The sequence below is a fragment of the Numenius arquata genome, chromosome Z (assembly GCF_964106895.1).
Source record: "Numenius arquata chromosome Z, bNumArq3.hap1.1, whole genome shotgun sequence".
Classification (NCBI taxonomy): Eukaryota; Metazoa; Chordata; class Aves; order Charadriiformes; family Scolopacidae; genus Numenius; species Numenius arquata.
In genome coordinates this window covers 67308828-67325354 of record NC_133616.1, presented here as the reverse complement: position 1 = coordinate 67325354, position 16527 = coordinate 67308828, and the positions used below count along the sequence as shown (strand labels likewise).

The 16527-nt window shown below is 39.2% G+C and overlaps 1 protein-coding gene across 1 annotated transcript in view; it reads right to left on the bottom strand.

Moving 5' to 3' along the window:
• CEP120 (centrosomal protein 120) overlaps window positions 1-9510 on the bottom strand; it is a 39579-nt gene extending 30069 nt beyond the window's left edge. Inside the window, exons 1-6 of the mRNA XM_074166171.1 lie at window positions 9459-9510; window positions 8327-8483; window positions 7279-7393; window positions 6252-6393; window positions 3894-4042; window positions 2554-2751 (exon numbers count right to left, since the gene is read on the bottom strand). Of these exons, the coding sequence (XP_074022272.1) occupies window positions 2554-2751; window positions 3894-4042; window positions 6252-6393; window positions 7279-7393; window positions 8327-8483; window positions 9459-9510 (813 nt within the window). The remainder of the gene's footprint in view (window positions 1-2553; window positions 2752-3893; window positions 4043-6251; window positions 6394-7278; window positions 7394-8326; window positions 8484-9458) is intronic.
• Between the last annotated feature and the right edge of the window lie 7017 nt (window positions 9511-16527).

Sequence of the window (16527 nt, the reverse complement as noted above, 5' to 3'; positions counted from 1 at the left end):
AGTATTAATTATAAGGATACAGTGCTCTGATTCGATATCCTAAATTTTAAGAAGCTGAGTAGAGAAGTCAGAGAAAGAAAACTGTAAATCAAGAGGTGGATCTGATCTCTTGACAACTCTTGTCAAAAAGTCATTCTTTAACACGATGAAAGCAGTTGTAATTCTCCGTACGTGTACATATTTACAATATGATAAATTAAATACATTGTTTCAAGACCAGAGACTACGACTAAATTCCAAACACATCAGTGCATATGTTTCCCCAAAAACTGTCATTAGAAAGATATTTAAAGTTGAGACAAAAAATCTGAAATTATTATTATTTCAACAGAATAATTCTTAAACTAATGGTACCAAGGAAGATCATGGAGCAGACCATCTTGAGTGTCATTACAAGCCATATAACGGACAACCAGGGGATCAGGACTAGTCAGCATGGGTTTATGAAAGGCAGGTCCTGCCTGATGAACCTGATCTCCTACTATGACAAGATGACCTGATTATTGGACAAGGGGAAGGCTGTGGATATTGTCTACCTAGACTTTCGAAAAGTATTTGACGCTGTTCCCCATAGAATTCTCATGGAAACACTGGCTGCTCATGGCCTGGATGAGCATACGATCTGGTGGATCAAGCACTGGCTGGATGGACGGTCTCAAAGAGTGGTGGTCAATGGAATTAAAACCAGTTGGTGGTCACAAGGGGTGTTCCTCAGGGCTCAGTGTTGGGACCACTTCTGTTTAACATCTTTATCAATGATCTTGATAAGGACATAGAGTGTATCATCATTAAGTTCGCAGATGACACCAAGTTAAGCGGGAGTGCTGATCTGCATGAGGATAGGGAAGGTCTACAGAGAGACTTGGATAGATTGGATCAATGGGCCAACTTTAATGCTACGAGGTTCAATAAGGCCAAGTGCCAGGCCCTGCACTTGGGCCACAACAACCCCATCCATCGCTACAGGCTTGGGGAAGTGTGGCTGGAAAGCTGCCTGGAAGAAAAGGACCTCCAGGTTCTCATTGACAAGCAGCTGAATATGAGCCGGCAGTGTGCCCAAGTGGCCAAGAAAGCCAATGGCATCCTGGCTTGTATTAGAAATAGTGTTACCAGCAGAAGTAGGGAGGTGATTGTCCCCCTGTACTCAGCACTGGTGAGGCCACACCTTGAGTACTGTGTCCAGTTTTGGGCAGCTCAATACAAGAGAGATATCGAGGTGCTGGAGCGAGTGCAGAGGAGGGCAACAAAGCTGGTGAAGGGCCTGGAGAATAAATCTTATGAAGAGCGATGGAAGGAGCTGGGACTGTTTAGTTTGAGGAAGAGGAGACTGAGGGGTGACCTCATCACTCTCTATAACTACCTGAAAGGATATTGTAGAGAGGTTGGTGCTGGTTTCTTCTCACAGGTAATTAGCGATAGAACAAGAGGGAATGGCTTCAAGGTGCAACAGGGTAGGTTTAGACTGGACATTAGGAAAAAATACTTCACAGAAAGAGTGGTCAGACACTGGAAGAGGCTGCCCAGGGAGGTGGTCGAGTCACCATCCCTGAATATGTTTAAGAGTAATTTAGATGTGGTGTTGGGGGATATGGTGTAGGGGAGAACTTTGTAGAGTAGGGCAGATGGTTGGACTTGATGATCCCAAGGGTCTTTTCCAACCTGAATAATTCTATGATTCTATAATGTGGATAACAAAACTAGAATGGTATGTACAAGTTTAAAGAAAAATAAACTTTAAAAGGGTCTGGATCCAAGACTTACTTTGTATAACTAAAACTCTTATTTACCAGCTATGTTACTAGAAACTCTATACTACACTCAACCAAATAGTCTTATTTCGTAACAAGTTAAGTGTGAGCCAGACACAGATTGCCATAAACAGTTTCAATACTACCCAATATTTAGAATCAGGGAACCACTTACATTGGAAAAGACCCTTAAGATCGTTGAGTCCAACCATAAATTTAACAATGCCAACTCCACCACTAAACCATGTCCCCCATTTAAAGGCATAGCTAAAGATAAGCAATATCCCCTGACAGCCCAAATATGGCTATAGTATATTTAACAAAAGTATGTGGCTAAGGAGTGGGGAAAAAAGCCAGACCTCTTGTATTATTCACACAGAGTGCTGAGGACAGTGATTTTAGAAGTTCGGCAAGAATGACCTGAGCAGCTGGTGTGGGTGAGCTTATCCCAGGCAGCACAAAGCAGGACTGTAAGTTGCAGATGGTCTGATTGCAGAGCAGGTCTCACAGCTCTTGAGAATGCAACATCCGCTCTTTGGAAATATCATGTTTCAGCAATATCTTTCATCACAACATGTAACCCAGCTTACTATAGCAACTGTAATAAAGAGACTGCACTCCATCCGAGCTGAGAAACTTGCTGCTAGGGTTTCCATCATATCAATAAGAGAACCAACTTATATTTGAGACAAAATACAATCTAGTTTTGGAAGGAGAAATGCCTTCCGGTTTCAGCCTGAGCCACATTTTATTTCTTTTATTTTCATTATTTATTTCCATTCACCTTTCAGAAGAAACAGCTTACCTGCAATTTTGACTGTGCACAAAGATAACTCTGAAGGACATCAGCTGTACTACGTATTCGAACTGAAGCTCTCTCAGGCTCAAAGTTTGGATTAATTAAATCAGTGAAAGGTTCATTTGTGACATCATTTCCCAGTAATGAGTAGTAGAAAAAAAACTCAGGCTGTCGTTCAGGAAGCTTCATAGTACTAGGTACTAACTAAAAAAAGATGCAGAAAAGAAAAAGGTATCTCTTTCATTAATGTTTAATTACTGTAATCCTTAAGAATTAGCTTGGAAATTAAAGAGCTTAACGTGATCTCAAACTACCAATCAGCTGACCTAAATCCTAGCTTGTGCTACACACAAAATAAAGCTTTTATATTAATATCCAAACTAATTAAAAAAAGTCTTACTTTAAAAGCATACCAATAACTTGCAAAATGTGGCTGTAACTGACATGTGTTCAATAATGTCAAGTACTGCACAAATATTCAGAAACAACCAGTGCCTCTGCAAAAATATTTATACTGTAAATAAACAATGCAGATTAGATACCAAAGTTATACAATAAAGGACTGGAACAGCCAGCAACAGCTACTTCATCCTCTCGCCACTGCAACTGTGAGTTCAATGCCTAAAAAGGCACAAGCCACCCCAGAGTGATCACAGATTATCTACTTCACAAGGCCCTATAATTCTGACATAGAAATTTTTTTTCTCTGAAAAAAGATGACAAGACTGAGGAGAGTTTATCATACACTATGAGTTACAGCTCAATTAAAAAACCACTGGCTTGGAGTCCTGACTTTCACAGTAGCTTGGGCATACCTATATTTTTAAATCAGTCAATGTCAATCAGTGTGGTACAGTAGAGCATAAGCACAGCCGCTGAGGTCTAAAGCCGAAATAATCACATTAGCACAGCACTTCACCCAAGCTAATAAGTCCTTCCCTTAGGCAACCTATAAACGCTACTGTTTCATACTGAAAGGTATTTTGTCTTGCTTGGAGTTCAGCACATGGGCACCACACTGAAGACTGGTATTACCCATACACATACTTTTTATACTATATTGTAATATAAACGTATGCATTTTCTAAGCGTGTATAATTTAAAGTAATGCAATTTTAGTGCTCCAAAAGAATTCTGATCTTTTTATCTGTGATTTGACATGCAAGCACATACAGAAAGTTTTAAAAACCAAATTAATGTATATTAATTCAATATGGGGCAAGGCTATTTATTGCAAGAAACTTACAAGACAATAAAAAATCCTAACTAGAAATAAGGAATGGGAGGGCAAAAATACAAGTGTAGGATAGTACTTCCTTAAACCTACACACAGCAAGGAAACAAACCTGTTCCAATTGTGTGGCAAATGCAATGGTTACAGACAACACAAAGTAGTCTCTGCAATACTCTGCTGGTCCAATTTGATGATAGCCCTCTTCTTCATTCAAGACTGGTACAATACTTTTAGGGTCTAGTCCAGAAAGAAGGGTAGATGCTAAGAAAGAAGAAAAAATAAATAAGTAACTTGTGACCTTATTGACTACTGCAGGAATTTGCCATAAAATAGTAATTTTACCTTTAATTATAGTACATGTAAAAGGAAAAATGACCAATAAAGATCTTGATGCTTGGTTCCAAAGCATCTCAACACAAAAGAGTCCCTAAGTAACTTAGGTATAGCTACAAAAAAAAAAATCTGAAGTTAATTTCTCTTCAGTGGGTACAGATGTTATTTTGAACTCTATGCTAGACAGAATGCCAGTGCATATTTTTATTTAATGTTACAGTGAATAACATTACAGCAACTGGAACTTTATTTCATCAGGTTAGTCTCTACCGTGCTGTTTCTTTGTTTTGGTCATTACAGGAAATGCAAGACAGTAGCTGCATATGACAACCTGTTCAATTGCTGAAAGAAGTATGATGTCTCATTCCACAGACCTTTGCAATGTTTCATTTAAAGATTTTTCATCTGAAGTCCTCAGTGCATAAAACACCATTTGAGTTCTGGTTTACTTGTTTCTACTCTTTGGTGCCAGTAATTCAATACATTTGAAAGCACCTCAGGTTACACCAAATAGGAACAATGCCACAGCGCTTTTAGTTGTGAGCCAAAAGGCTGTTTAAACCACTGGAAACTTCAGACCACTTAAACCAGTAAGCAAAAAAAAATAAAAATAACTCAAAGTATGAATCCCAAAAGGAAGACATCTCCTTAACTATCTGATTAGACTAGAACAGGGTAGTCTAGCTTTGTCATACCCAATGCCTGGAACATTATCTTTAAAGTTATGAAAATCTACATGTTTGATTTCCTCCATTGCCTAAATATGGTATTGACTAATCTTGAGATGACAGAAGAAAGGGAAAAGCTTGCAAACTTGTTTGCATCAATTATTCCACAGAAAGCATGAAGTGGAAGACAGTGCTGGGTGAAGGCAAAAGGGATTTCCTGTGTTTTCTGCCTTGTCAGGAGGGGTAGGAGAGCTTGTGGGCAGAAAGATCACATGAGAAGTACAGGTTAACATATCATTTACAGTAGTTCTGGTAGTTCTTTGCCTCCTTTACAAACTTACAGTACGAAAAATTCCCCATGCTTTGTTGTGAGCCTGAAAGGATAGAGTACGCTAAGTGATTACACTAGAACGTCCATGCTGCCTTAACCACCCTTGCAATGCAGGCAAGTCATCAGTCCGGGTCAGAAAACTTTAAAGCACTCGGAAAACTTTAAAGCACTTACTGCCACTGACCTTTTTTTTTTTAAACAAAACCACAGCCACAGATCATAAGCAGATGATGAATTCAGAATTAGGAAAAAGCTATCCCCCAGCCAAGAAACACAAAGTATTTAAGTAGGGGAAAATCCACTAGTTGTAACAGAGGCTCAGTTTTCAGGAATGAAGGAGACAGACTCTATGGTGGGGGATGAGGTGGGAGGTAAATCTGTTTGTTTTGGGGTCTTATGTTTAAAAATCAAGCTTCTAAGGGCTTGGGTTTGTTTTTTGTTTTTTTTAGAACTACTTACTTGCATTAAAAAAACCCAGATAAAAAAATGACTGAAAAGCACAGCACATAAATAAAAACACTTACTAGCATTAACATTTGAGTTCTAATAGATTTTTGACACATTTCACTAATTATTTCTGCGATGAATGTACAAGGGATTCCAGAAGTGGAATGAATCCCAACAGTTAATTTTACTACAAAAGTTATCAATACAAAAGCTTATTTACTACAAAACCTTATCAATAAAACATGATTTAAGTACTGAATGATTTAAATAAGATGAAAAACACATCATAAAAGGGAAGCAGCCTACCCAACAAATAAAATATTGCACTACTTTAATTCCAAGGCCACAATACTGAAGTTGCATTCTGTGAAGAAGTTCCTTTATTATTTGTTTCATTACAGAACTTTCTAAAGCCCTGAAATGAGTAAAACGCCCATAGGAGTAAACAATGAGGTAAAGATCAGTTGGTTTGCAACTCTGTCCATCTGAAAGGTCACACAATTATCACATTAAAGTATCCTTGTAAATTTATTACCGCAAGGTACATTAATCATCTGTAAAGGATTCACATTGGAAAGGCTATGAAATTAAAATTCTCTTGAGACTCAAACCAACACATTCGCAACAAACAATACATTCATGTCGCACAGGAACATTTTTAATTCTCAGTGACCAACATTATGTTACTTACCCTTCCCTTCTCTAGGGGGTGCCTCCTTTGCTTTAAAACCATCGACTAGTGCTTTTGAATCAGTCTCCAATACAACACCTACTTGTATTTCAGATTTAAATTTAGTATACTTGTTACTAAGCAGAGGATACCATTTTGGTGCCTACATAAGTAAAAGCAAAAATAAAAACCAAAAGTACTTAAAATTCAGGAAAATAATGTAATATTGTTACAGAAAAGTTAGACTTGCTCTAGTATTTCTATTTCATCATCTACAGGAATATACCTTGTTTTTTCTTTTTGAAGGTTCTGTTTACTTTGAGTACACTATTATACTGAAAGATTCTATAGAATGATTCCTAGACGACTAGCTGAATAGACTCTTTTACACTGATTTGTACAGTAAACAAGTTAACAAGAAAGATATGCCATAAATCTTAGAAGAGAAAAACTACAGTTTCTCAACTGAAAGTGCAGAGTAAGTTATAAGGATCACAAATCCTTAAGAAATGTGATGTCCAAATAAGACACCAGGGTCCTGTTATGAGCCATATCAGAGTTATGTTTTGATCAAGCACAACGTAGAATTTTATTAATTTTATATGAGCAATTACATTATGTTTACTCTACGCTGTACTAAGGAGCTAGACCTTCTGATCACCTAACACGCCTTCCACAGAGATCCATTAAAAAAAACAAACCACAACACTTAAGACTTAACACTAATTGATGATGGAGACTCAATTCAATTGCTCTGAAATTTTTTTCAAGGCAATTAAATCATGGAATTGCTTAGAAGTATTGCTTACAAGTGTATCTCAAATGCAGAAATGCAAGGCTAGTACAAAAGTATTTCCTTTGCCCATGTTATTATAGAGAGTCAATATGTCTCTCCTCTAAAAAAAAAACAAACCACAAACACAGTCAACTAGGAATCATATTCCAAAACACTCTAAAGTTTTGCCTGTGCCTTAATTCAAATTTTACTATCTGTAACAGTCCTGTTGTCAAAATATAAATTTTTAAAGCTTTATACCCCATAACGTACCTGTTTCTTTTCCTGCACGCCCCTTAAATCAAGTACAATATAGCCTATATTCTCTTTAGCTGAAGATACAGGATCCAATGCAAAACACTGGAGTTTGATAGGTGTACGCTGCAGCCTGAGAAAACAACTCAGTTGAAATCCACAATGTAAGAGTTATGTCTGCAATTAGTTCACAAAAATAATTCATAACTTTCAAACATACCAATGATACGAAATGTATTTTTTACTTAACTAGTTTTAATAGGTCAGAAACTAGTTTATACTGAACATCTAAAAATTAATGATCAAGTGGGAGAATGAACAATTGGGTTAGTTTTGTAAGAGGAGTGTATTGGAGTCTCACAGAGCCTCAAGCGCTACTAAAAAGACATTAGCAACAAATAAATTCAGTCTGATGCTCATACAAGAAATAAGCACTGCACCTCACATGAAACTGGGATTTCACTTGTGAGGCTATCTTAAAAATAAGACTTACGCAGAAAATTTTTGCGCAAAGCACTTAACAATACTTAGAGGCAGAGATAAGGTGTCCAGCATAAGGTACATTTAGGCTTTTTTCTCTCAAACATCAAAGACAACGTGATCCTTTTAACTTCTTTGAAAATATGGAGGTAATATAATCTGTCAGTCAAAATCAAATTACAGTTATGGGAACCTTATTTAATTTCTTAGCTTTTCTATTTGACTTTTTCTAAAATACTTTACATAGGCTTTTCAGGCTTGATGTTAAGTCAATTCTGTGTCACAGTACGCATAAGAAAGCTTGAATCCAATGCTCAAACTATAGCATTATTAATTTTCTGTAAGCTCTTGAGTTTTTTTTCAGTAGTGTAAAAACATATCCTTTAGAATTTTCAAACATCATTTGTTGCCACAACAGACAAAAGTAGCATGTGGTAAGACATTATGGTATATCAGTGTACAGCTAAAATAAAGTTTCTAAAAAAAAAAAATCACATTACAGTAACATAGAAATTGTATTTCAGTAGCTATAAAGACAAGAAAATTAAATTTTATCTCCAAAGTAGACTTAACTTTCTAATGTTACCTGTGCTGATGAAGTGCTTTCCTATCAAGTTCCCAAGCCAATTCCGTAGCAAATTCTGGCTGATCAGTGTGCTCTACAGGATCAGTAGCCAACTGTTCACCATCAAACTTTGCTTCAACTATAAGCATATGCTTGGGTCGTTTTGGGAAATAGCGCCCTGCAAAACAGTGTAATTGCCATGTGCCATCACTAAACAAAGAACTGAAAGCTCAGATTTACACCATAAATCAATTACATAAAAATACATTTCCTGTATCATCCTACCTGCGCTTACTTTAAAGCTATGTTCATCATATTAAAAAAACAAAAGTATTCCCACTATGCAGAAGAAAGAAGAACATACCATGAAACAGACTATTTGTGAAACATCCAGAAACAGCAAGATATTAAGTAACAAAGAACAAAAAGAGACAGAAACTACACAACTAGTATGATTTAGTTTTGAGAAATCTATGATTGGGAATAAATCAAGTGAAAAGGTTAGAAATGGACTGAATGTTTTGTTTCTACTGCAGACTTTATCACTGTCCCACACCAAAGCAGCACAACACAATCTAATGAAAGCCATGAAAGATGTCTTTCCAACTACTCATTGGAAAGAAACATCATTGTTGGAAAAAACAAAAATCACTACTAGATAAGGAGAGTACTTAAAGCTGTACAGGATTTTTCCTGGGTTCAGCATCATCCCGTATTCTGATTAACAATTTAAATGACAAAATGAAGTGAACACTTCTAAAATGCAGACCTATCACAGTGCGGGAGGGGCTAGATGCATGTCAGAGAACGGGATCCTATTTTAAAGTTTCCCTGGCAAACTACACAAATGGACAGAGAGATAATAGGATTTACTTGGCAAAGAGACCTCATTCGGCCAAGAAAACCCCCAAACAACCCGAAACAGAAAAAAACACCCAAACAAACAAAACCCCCATGCTCGCACTCTTAACGATTAGCTAGGTACTCGAGTCAACAAGCTTACAGTATATTGACAACAGGGGACAGAAACACGAGAATAATACTTCAGGAGAGACAGACACGTGAAGCGATCCTGCTCGTAGTAAGACATCGGCTGGACTCCAATACTTTAGTCCAAAGCTTTCTTGAAGTGAAAGCCCCCACCCCCTTTTACCTTCCAGGACGGAGACGACGATCAGCAGCCGATCGGCGGCTCGGGAGACCATCTCTCCGCTCCGCCCGGGTGCCGGGTAGCGCAACCACCCCCGAGGCGAAGCAGAAAAGGAAAAAAGAACCCCACCAACCCCCCCCGGCCCTGCCGCCGCTCGCCGCCCTTTTACCGCCTCAGCAACCTTTAAAAGCCAACCGCCTCCCGCCGCCGCACTTCCGCCTAGCAACGCCGGCCCCGCCCACCGCACGGCGCCACGCTTCCGGCGCGGCACGCAACCGCCCCGCCGCGCCGCATTGGCCCCGCCCCGACGCTCCGACCACGCCCCCCCCCGCCTCCCTGGCCACGCCCCTCAGGTGCCCGCCCGTGCCGCCGGCGCGCGGCGCTGGGGCGCGGGGCTGCCTCCGCCCCTCCCCCAGGGCTACGTCCGGTGCGTTGCGGTGTCTGGCTGCTTTCTGGGTCGGAAGTGCGGCCTTTCAGGAAGGGCCGGAGCTAGGCCCGGAGCTAGTGTGGGGGGTTCGCCGCCTCGTCGTAGTGCCTTGTGGCGGCACCGGGGGTGGCAGAGGGGCTTGGTGTGCGTGTCGACCCAAGGAAAAATAGTCGAAAAATCTAATACATGTAAATAAAAAGTACAAGTGTGGCGTTGCAGTTTTTACAAGCGACTTTGCATTGTCAGTCGACACCTACCAACCACACTAAAGACATCCTGTCTATTAAAACAGGGAATTTTCGTTATTTTTCCCCCCAGTGTGCTGGGTGGCAGGGCAGTACAACCTGCGTAGAGCTATGGCGAAATGCAGCTTTGTCATGCTGAACACCATTTTTTAAGGTACTTGTCCTGGTGTGAGCAACACCAGACGAATTTATCTTCTAACGCTTGGGAAAACTGCACTTTCAGAAGACTCTAGCGTCTGGATTTGTGAAAATATTTGCAGCCAGCTGTGGTGTGTGGGTTTCAAGGTCTTGGTAATCTCAAGCCACGCCAGGTGCGGGGACAAGGAGGAGCGAGACCCGGGCACTTCACCCAAGCTGGACAACAGGACTATTTCATACCATGAACGCCACAGTCAACATAAATTAGAGAGTTGCTGAGCACCTCTCTCTTTTCCTTGATGGCTGCCATCCTGGGAACTTCTTGCCCTGATGCCAGACCCCTGAGCCCTTCCCTTCCTCCTGAAGCCGTAGTGCTCACACTGTCCCACACTTGCTGTTCACTGCTGGGAGTGCACAGCTTCTTACTGACAGAATGGGCTGAGTATAATCCTCATATATTTTATATTGGTAACAGGATCAATACTGGTTCTTTAGTGTTATTAATGTTAATTATCTAGTCTTACTCTATTAAAACTATTTCAACCCTAAGGTTTCCTTATTTTTTTCCGATTCCCTTTCCCGAGTGGGGAGGGGTCATCGGGTGATAGAATAATTGTCTAAACAACAATAAATTGTTGTGGGTTTCTCAAGCCATAACAGCATTCTATCCGTCATATGATGTAAATAATCAGTTAAGAAATAATACCAAGAATTAGTGTCCCCTGGCATCCCAAATTACATGTGTACCCTGACTGTGAGGCAAAATAAACCATTTTTATGTTTACAATCTTGTTTATTAGATAGCCTAATCTAATGTGATTAGAGTGAAAACTGTGCTGACATAAAATCCTTGTGTTTTTGTAAATGCACATATTCCAGAAAGATACTGAGTCACGATTTGCAAACAGCAGGAGAGGGAGAACCCCTTTCCTTTTTCAGGAGTTTATTCTAGTTCTGAAACACTGTTAAATGCATTTTTCTTATTTCTGAGTTGAATCTGCCTGAGTTCAGTTCTTGCTGGTGCTTTTTGTTGTGGCATCTTCTATTGTGTAACACTGCATTTGGGATAACAGCTCTCTACATTTACAGCCCGAGTTCTTAAATTTGTGTCACTGTCAGATTCTGCAAACCAGGTGGTAGGTACTGTTTAAAGAAGATCTGGAGGCAGACCTCTGAAAAGAGTAATTTTGGCTAGGGAGGGAACATGATCACAAAACGTGCAATTTACCTGGCAGCTTTTTTCATTTAAAAATTGATTTCTTTTGGTGTGATTCCGGGAAATAATGTTTTCTTCTGGCGTCTAACATGAGTTTATTCCATGTCAGAGTGCTGCAATTTGTAACCAGAATAAAACTACTGAACCAGTAAATAAAGATTAAAAAAATTAAAACTGTTTATTCTAGAAATTAAAGCCAGTAGCGCTTTCTGGCTGAAAAAAAACCTGATTATCCCCCAGTGGGCTTTTCCTCACAACAGTCAGCTATATTTCATCACTTTTTGTTCCCTTCTATTTTTGACCTTTCTTCACTTCATATTTTCCCATATTTTGTTTCTCTAACCTTCCTAGTCCCGAGAAAGACTTTTCCACTTTCAGTCTTACCTTTTCTGCAGACTAACGCCCCAGACTGGTATCTTCGTCTAGGGACAGTCTTAACAGTCAGCTTCTTTACTTTTTAATTCCTTTTGCTTTATTAGATACTGCTTACCTGAATAAAGACCGCTGTCATTTTTCTCATCAGTCTTTTTTGGAATAAATAATCTCAAGTCCCAGAGTTCTCTCTGTTAATCATGTTTTCTGTGATTTTATAATTTCTGTTGCCCTGCTCAGAACTCTTAAATTAGCCCCCACCCTTCTTTATTGACTGTAGGAGGATAGACAACATCAGGGAGCGCTTAGTGTTTTCTATAACATAATTACTATGTTTTCCTGCATGTTTTCCACTTCTTATGAGCTACTGATGGAAAAACATGCCACTTCTTGTAACTGTTCCTGGATTTGCTTTTTGCCCATTTAGTAAGCTGAACTGGTTCAGCACAGGGTCAGGCAAATGCCAGAGCCAGCACAAAAGAATGAGAGCATGCAGCTAACAACGCTGGTTTATGGGTCTTTGTGTCTGCACATGGCAAAGCATGTGGGATCTCCCCTTTTGGCAACAGCAAGCCATTAAATCAGGTCACCTACTTCATGAAACTTTATCCTTATTCTCTCCTGGCCTTAGCCTGACTTTTATCTTTATGTTACAGGTATTAAGAGCCTCATCACCATTAACCTTTCCTAGTAAAGACTTAAAATAAATAACAGGAGTAGGGGAAGACATTAGGACCTTCTTGGTCTTACCAGCTTCATTTGTTTTGCAGTACACCTAGTCTTTCTCTAATCTTCCTGTCACCACCAAAGACTGTTTTCTTATTATGCTTTCATAGTCTTGCCTGGTTGTATTTCTTCTTGTGCATATGCCTGCCCAGGTGTCAGGCTGTAGGCTGTGCCCTACTCTTATGCCAGTACCTGATGGCAGCAGTGAGCACACCTGTGGGAGGTGTGCCCAGGTGGAGGATCTCCTCTGCTTGGTGACAGAGCAGGAGAGGTGAGGATGCTGATGGGTATCAGGGAGTTCGGAGAGAGAGAGACTACTGGTACTGCACCCTACCTTCCCCAGCCCTGTCAGGTAGACAGGATGCGTGATATGGGCAATTCCCTATCCTCTCTTCACCCAGCAGGTGACTTAAGGGACAGGGGGAAATGGTGACAAGTTTCTGCCAGGTGCAGCAGGCGTGTTTCTTCCATGCCCTTGCATAAGAGGTACGACGCTCTGCAAGTGGAACCAAACAATGATGAGGATGATGGTTCATCTAGGTCGGAGGTGTCACCAAGGATAAGTCAGCCTACGCCCTCATCAAAACAGCTTCCATAAAGAAAAAAAAGGTTGGTCATTATCATAGGAGACTCTCCTCTTGGAGGAACAGAAGGTCCAATATGCCGACTGGACCCACTTCTTAGAGTAAAGATGGGGAAACTTCATACCCTGGTGCAGCCCTCAGATTATTTTCCATTTTCACTTTGTCTTGTAGGAGCAATGAAGTTGCAATAATAAATCCAAGGGCAATCAAAAGAGACTTCAGGGCTATGGGACAACTGGTTAAGGGATCAGGAGCACAGGTAGTGTTTTCGTCTATCCTTCCAGTTGCAGGGAATGATGAAGCAAGAAACAGGAAGAGCCAGCAGGTCAATCCCTGGCTCCAAGACAGGTGTCACTGGCAAAATTTTGGATTTTTTGATCATGGCTCAGTCTACGTGACAGCAGGCCTGCTGGTGACATATAGGGTACATCTGTCTCAAAGCGGGAAAAGGATCATTGTGCAGGAGTTAGCAGGGGTCATTGAAAGAGCTTTAAACCAGATTGAAAGAGGAGAAGGGATAAAATCAGCCTTGCTTAGAGGTGAGCTTGGAGGCAGCACACCAATGTTTGAGGGATGGTGTGCTAGCGAGGTCCTTTGGCCGGCTCCACGATGTGCTGAGTACACTGGAGCACATTTGAAATGTCCCTGTACTAATGTGTGCAGTGCTTTAGCTGTATCAGTGGAGGTAGAGGGGGAGATCCATGTGGCAGCAAAGACGCAAGAGTTCATGTGTTAGAAACCATGGAAGTGCCTGAAAAGTCACACAGGAATTAGGGCTTCCCTGCCCTCCCCCCAAACGGTGACAGGATCAGTAGCCCAATTGAAATGCATCTACACAAATGCATAGGCAACAAGCAGGAGGAGCCAGAAGCCATTGTGCAGCTTCTCATCCTCCTCCTTAGTAATTAGCCTAAATCATTGAAGAGCTAATTTAGCTATAACTATTCTTCCCATGCCTTGGCCTGGAATACTTTGTATGCACATTCTTATAGAGTTTCTTCAAGGAGCTATGAACTCTTTTAAACCACTTTTCTAATAAACATGTTTTCCAAAGAAATCTTACTCATTTATCTTTTCAGTTCAGTAAAATCTGCTTTCTTGAAATTTGTCATACCTTTTTCTAAAGGCATTTTTTGATCCCAAACTGGTGCAATCTAATGACTTTCAGACTTCAATAAATATATTAGACTGGAAGGGCATCTGAACAGAACAATATAAAGACAATGATTGTATTAATAAGATTTTAAAATGTATTGCCCTGCAGCACACTCCTTTATAATAATTTGTGAGATACTTTTTAATAATTTGTGAGATGGTTTTTAATCTGAAAAATATACAATTAATGAAAGCAGGATATAACAGTCAAAAAATCATTACTAAGAACAATCAAAGTGTTTTACTAATAAAACAGTCTGTGTTTCAACTGCAGACAGTTTCTATAACATATGAAACACTATATGAAAGTCAATGTGGTTTTCATTTTCTGAGTTTAATTGTTTAGTACACATTAGGCGAATTAACATTATTATGCTTCTCTTTTAGCAATAGAATTAGAACTGTAGCACTTTCAAGACTCATTTGTCAGTTTATAATCCAATTTCCATGAAGAAGATAGAGATTGTCTAGTATCTTGTGCTTCATTACTGTCTTCACTTATCCCACATCTCTGAGGGAAAAATATAATTAAAATTATGTAAATACAAATGATAAGGTAGTTCAGAGAAGCAAATCAAGCACTCAATATTAGGCACAATATTTACATTAGCATCAGTTACAAGATTTTCTTCATACAGCCAGAGGTTGAAGTAATTATTGAATTAATAAATTGTGACTACCATTATTAAATGCTTTAGTTAAAATTAGTTGTTTTTATCTTCTTGTTTTAGAGGATATTAAGTTATAACAGTTCTTCATAATTATTAACTAATTTTCCTTGGCATGGCTATTTTTTCAATCTCAGCTTCACTTCCCACTGATATTGCATGTTAATTTTGCCTCCATATATTGTTATGCCTCATTTTACAAGGTTACTTACTCTGCCTTCGTTACTTTATTCTCTTGAATAAATATTTGAAAATCTGCTGCTATTAACTTCAAAAGATTTGTACTTGTTACATTTCTTACTAAATTTACAGCTAAGAAGACTGAGTTATTCCTGCTAAAATTAGGTCTTCGATCATTCTGTTTATCTACATTTGGTATCTGTTCCTAGATGGCTTTCGTCATTCTACTAGCCAAACCAAATTAACGTACTGAGGATTTCAACTAGCATGTCTTAGATGTTTGGCCCTCTCCTTCCTGCTTTGGAATTACTTTTAATAATATATGCTTATATGAAAAATGCCAGGGGGATGAGCTTTCAAATAAAGTGAGAGGATGATGAGATTGGTAAGTATTCTATATCACTTGGAGGTTCACCCCACTAAAGGCAATCAGTCCTTTCTCATCAAGTATGAATTCTATTAGCTTGCTCAAATTGGGACACTTGTATTTCCCACTACAGATCAGCTGTAGTATGGCATTAGCAAGGTTTCAAAGCATGTTGCGATAGTTTCAGAGATTCCCCCTTGTCACATCTAACAGGCTAGAATAGCATCACCATGTGCATAGCTGAGAACAGGTCATATGCAATTCAAACAGGGATGCATTATCCTCTCCACCTGGCATCTTGTTTCATGGTAGCTTAGTCCTGACGACCTTTCTGGTTGGAAAGCTAGTATTGTTTTATTCACCATTTGTGTTGGAGGGGGTTCTGTAAATATCATCCCAATTTAAAAAATGACTGGTGCTTTTAACTTCATGTTTCCAGTGTTTTCAGCTCAAAATGCATCATATTTGATTCTGAATTAATGAATAACCTTAGGGTAGCTATGAATTGACTTAGGATCATGTATTTTTATTTAACCTGTTTTGCCTCTCTTTTAAGATTTGCAGACTGTTCATGCACAATATGTGGTAAGTAGCTGTATCTCTTTGTAGCAGGGATTTAAATTGCACGTAAGTGTAATGTGTATTTTGAAGGGTAACTAGAATTACTCTCCTTGTGGTTATTTGGTTACACTTTGGAATACTTGGAAGTATTCTTAAATGTTTTGTTTGTTTTACCATAAAATAGAACTTCAATAAGAGCATACTTAATATGGAGGCTGAACATGATAAAAGGATATAAAATACTGTCTTTAAGGCAAAATTTAGAATTGGAATCACTGATCCCCAGTGCATGAGCTGGAATGTTCAAAAAAAGCAGGAGCATCATTAAAATATAGGAAATTTACATTTAAGAAGAGGGGCAGCTGGAGGCACTTTTAAAACATTAAATTAGAAGAGAACTAACCTTTATCCTGGAAAAGGGTGAACTGAATGG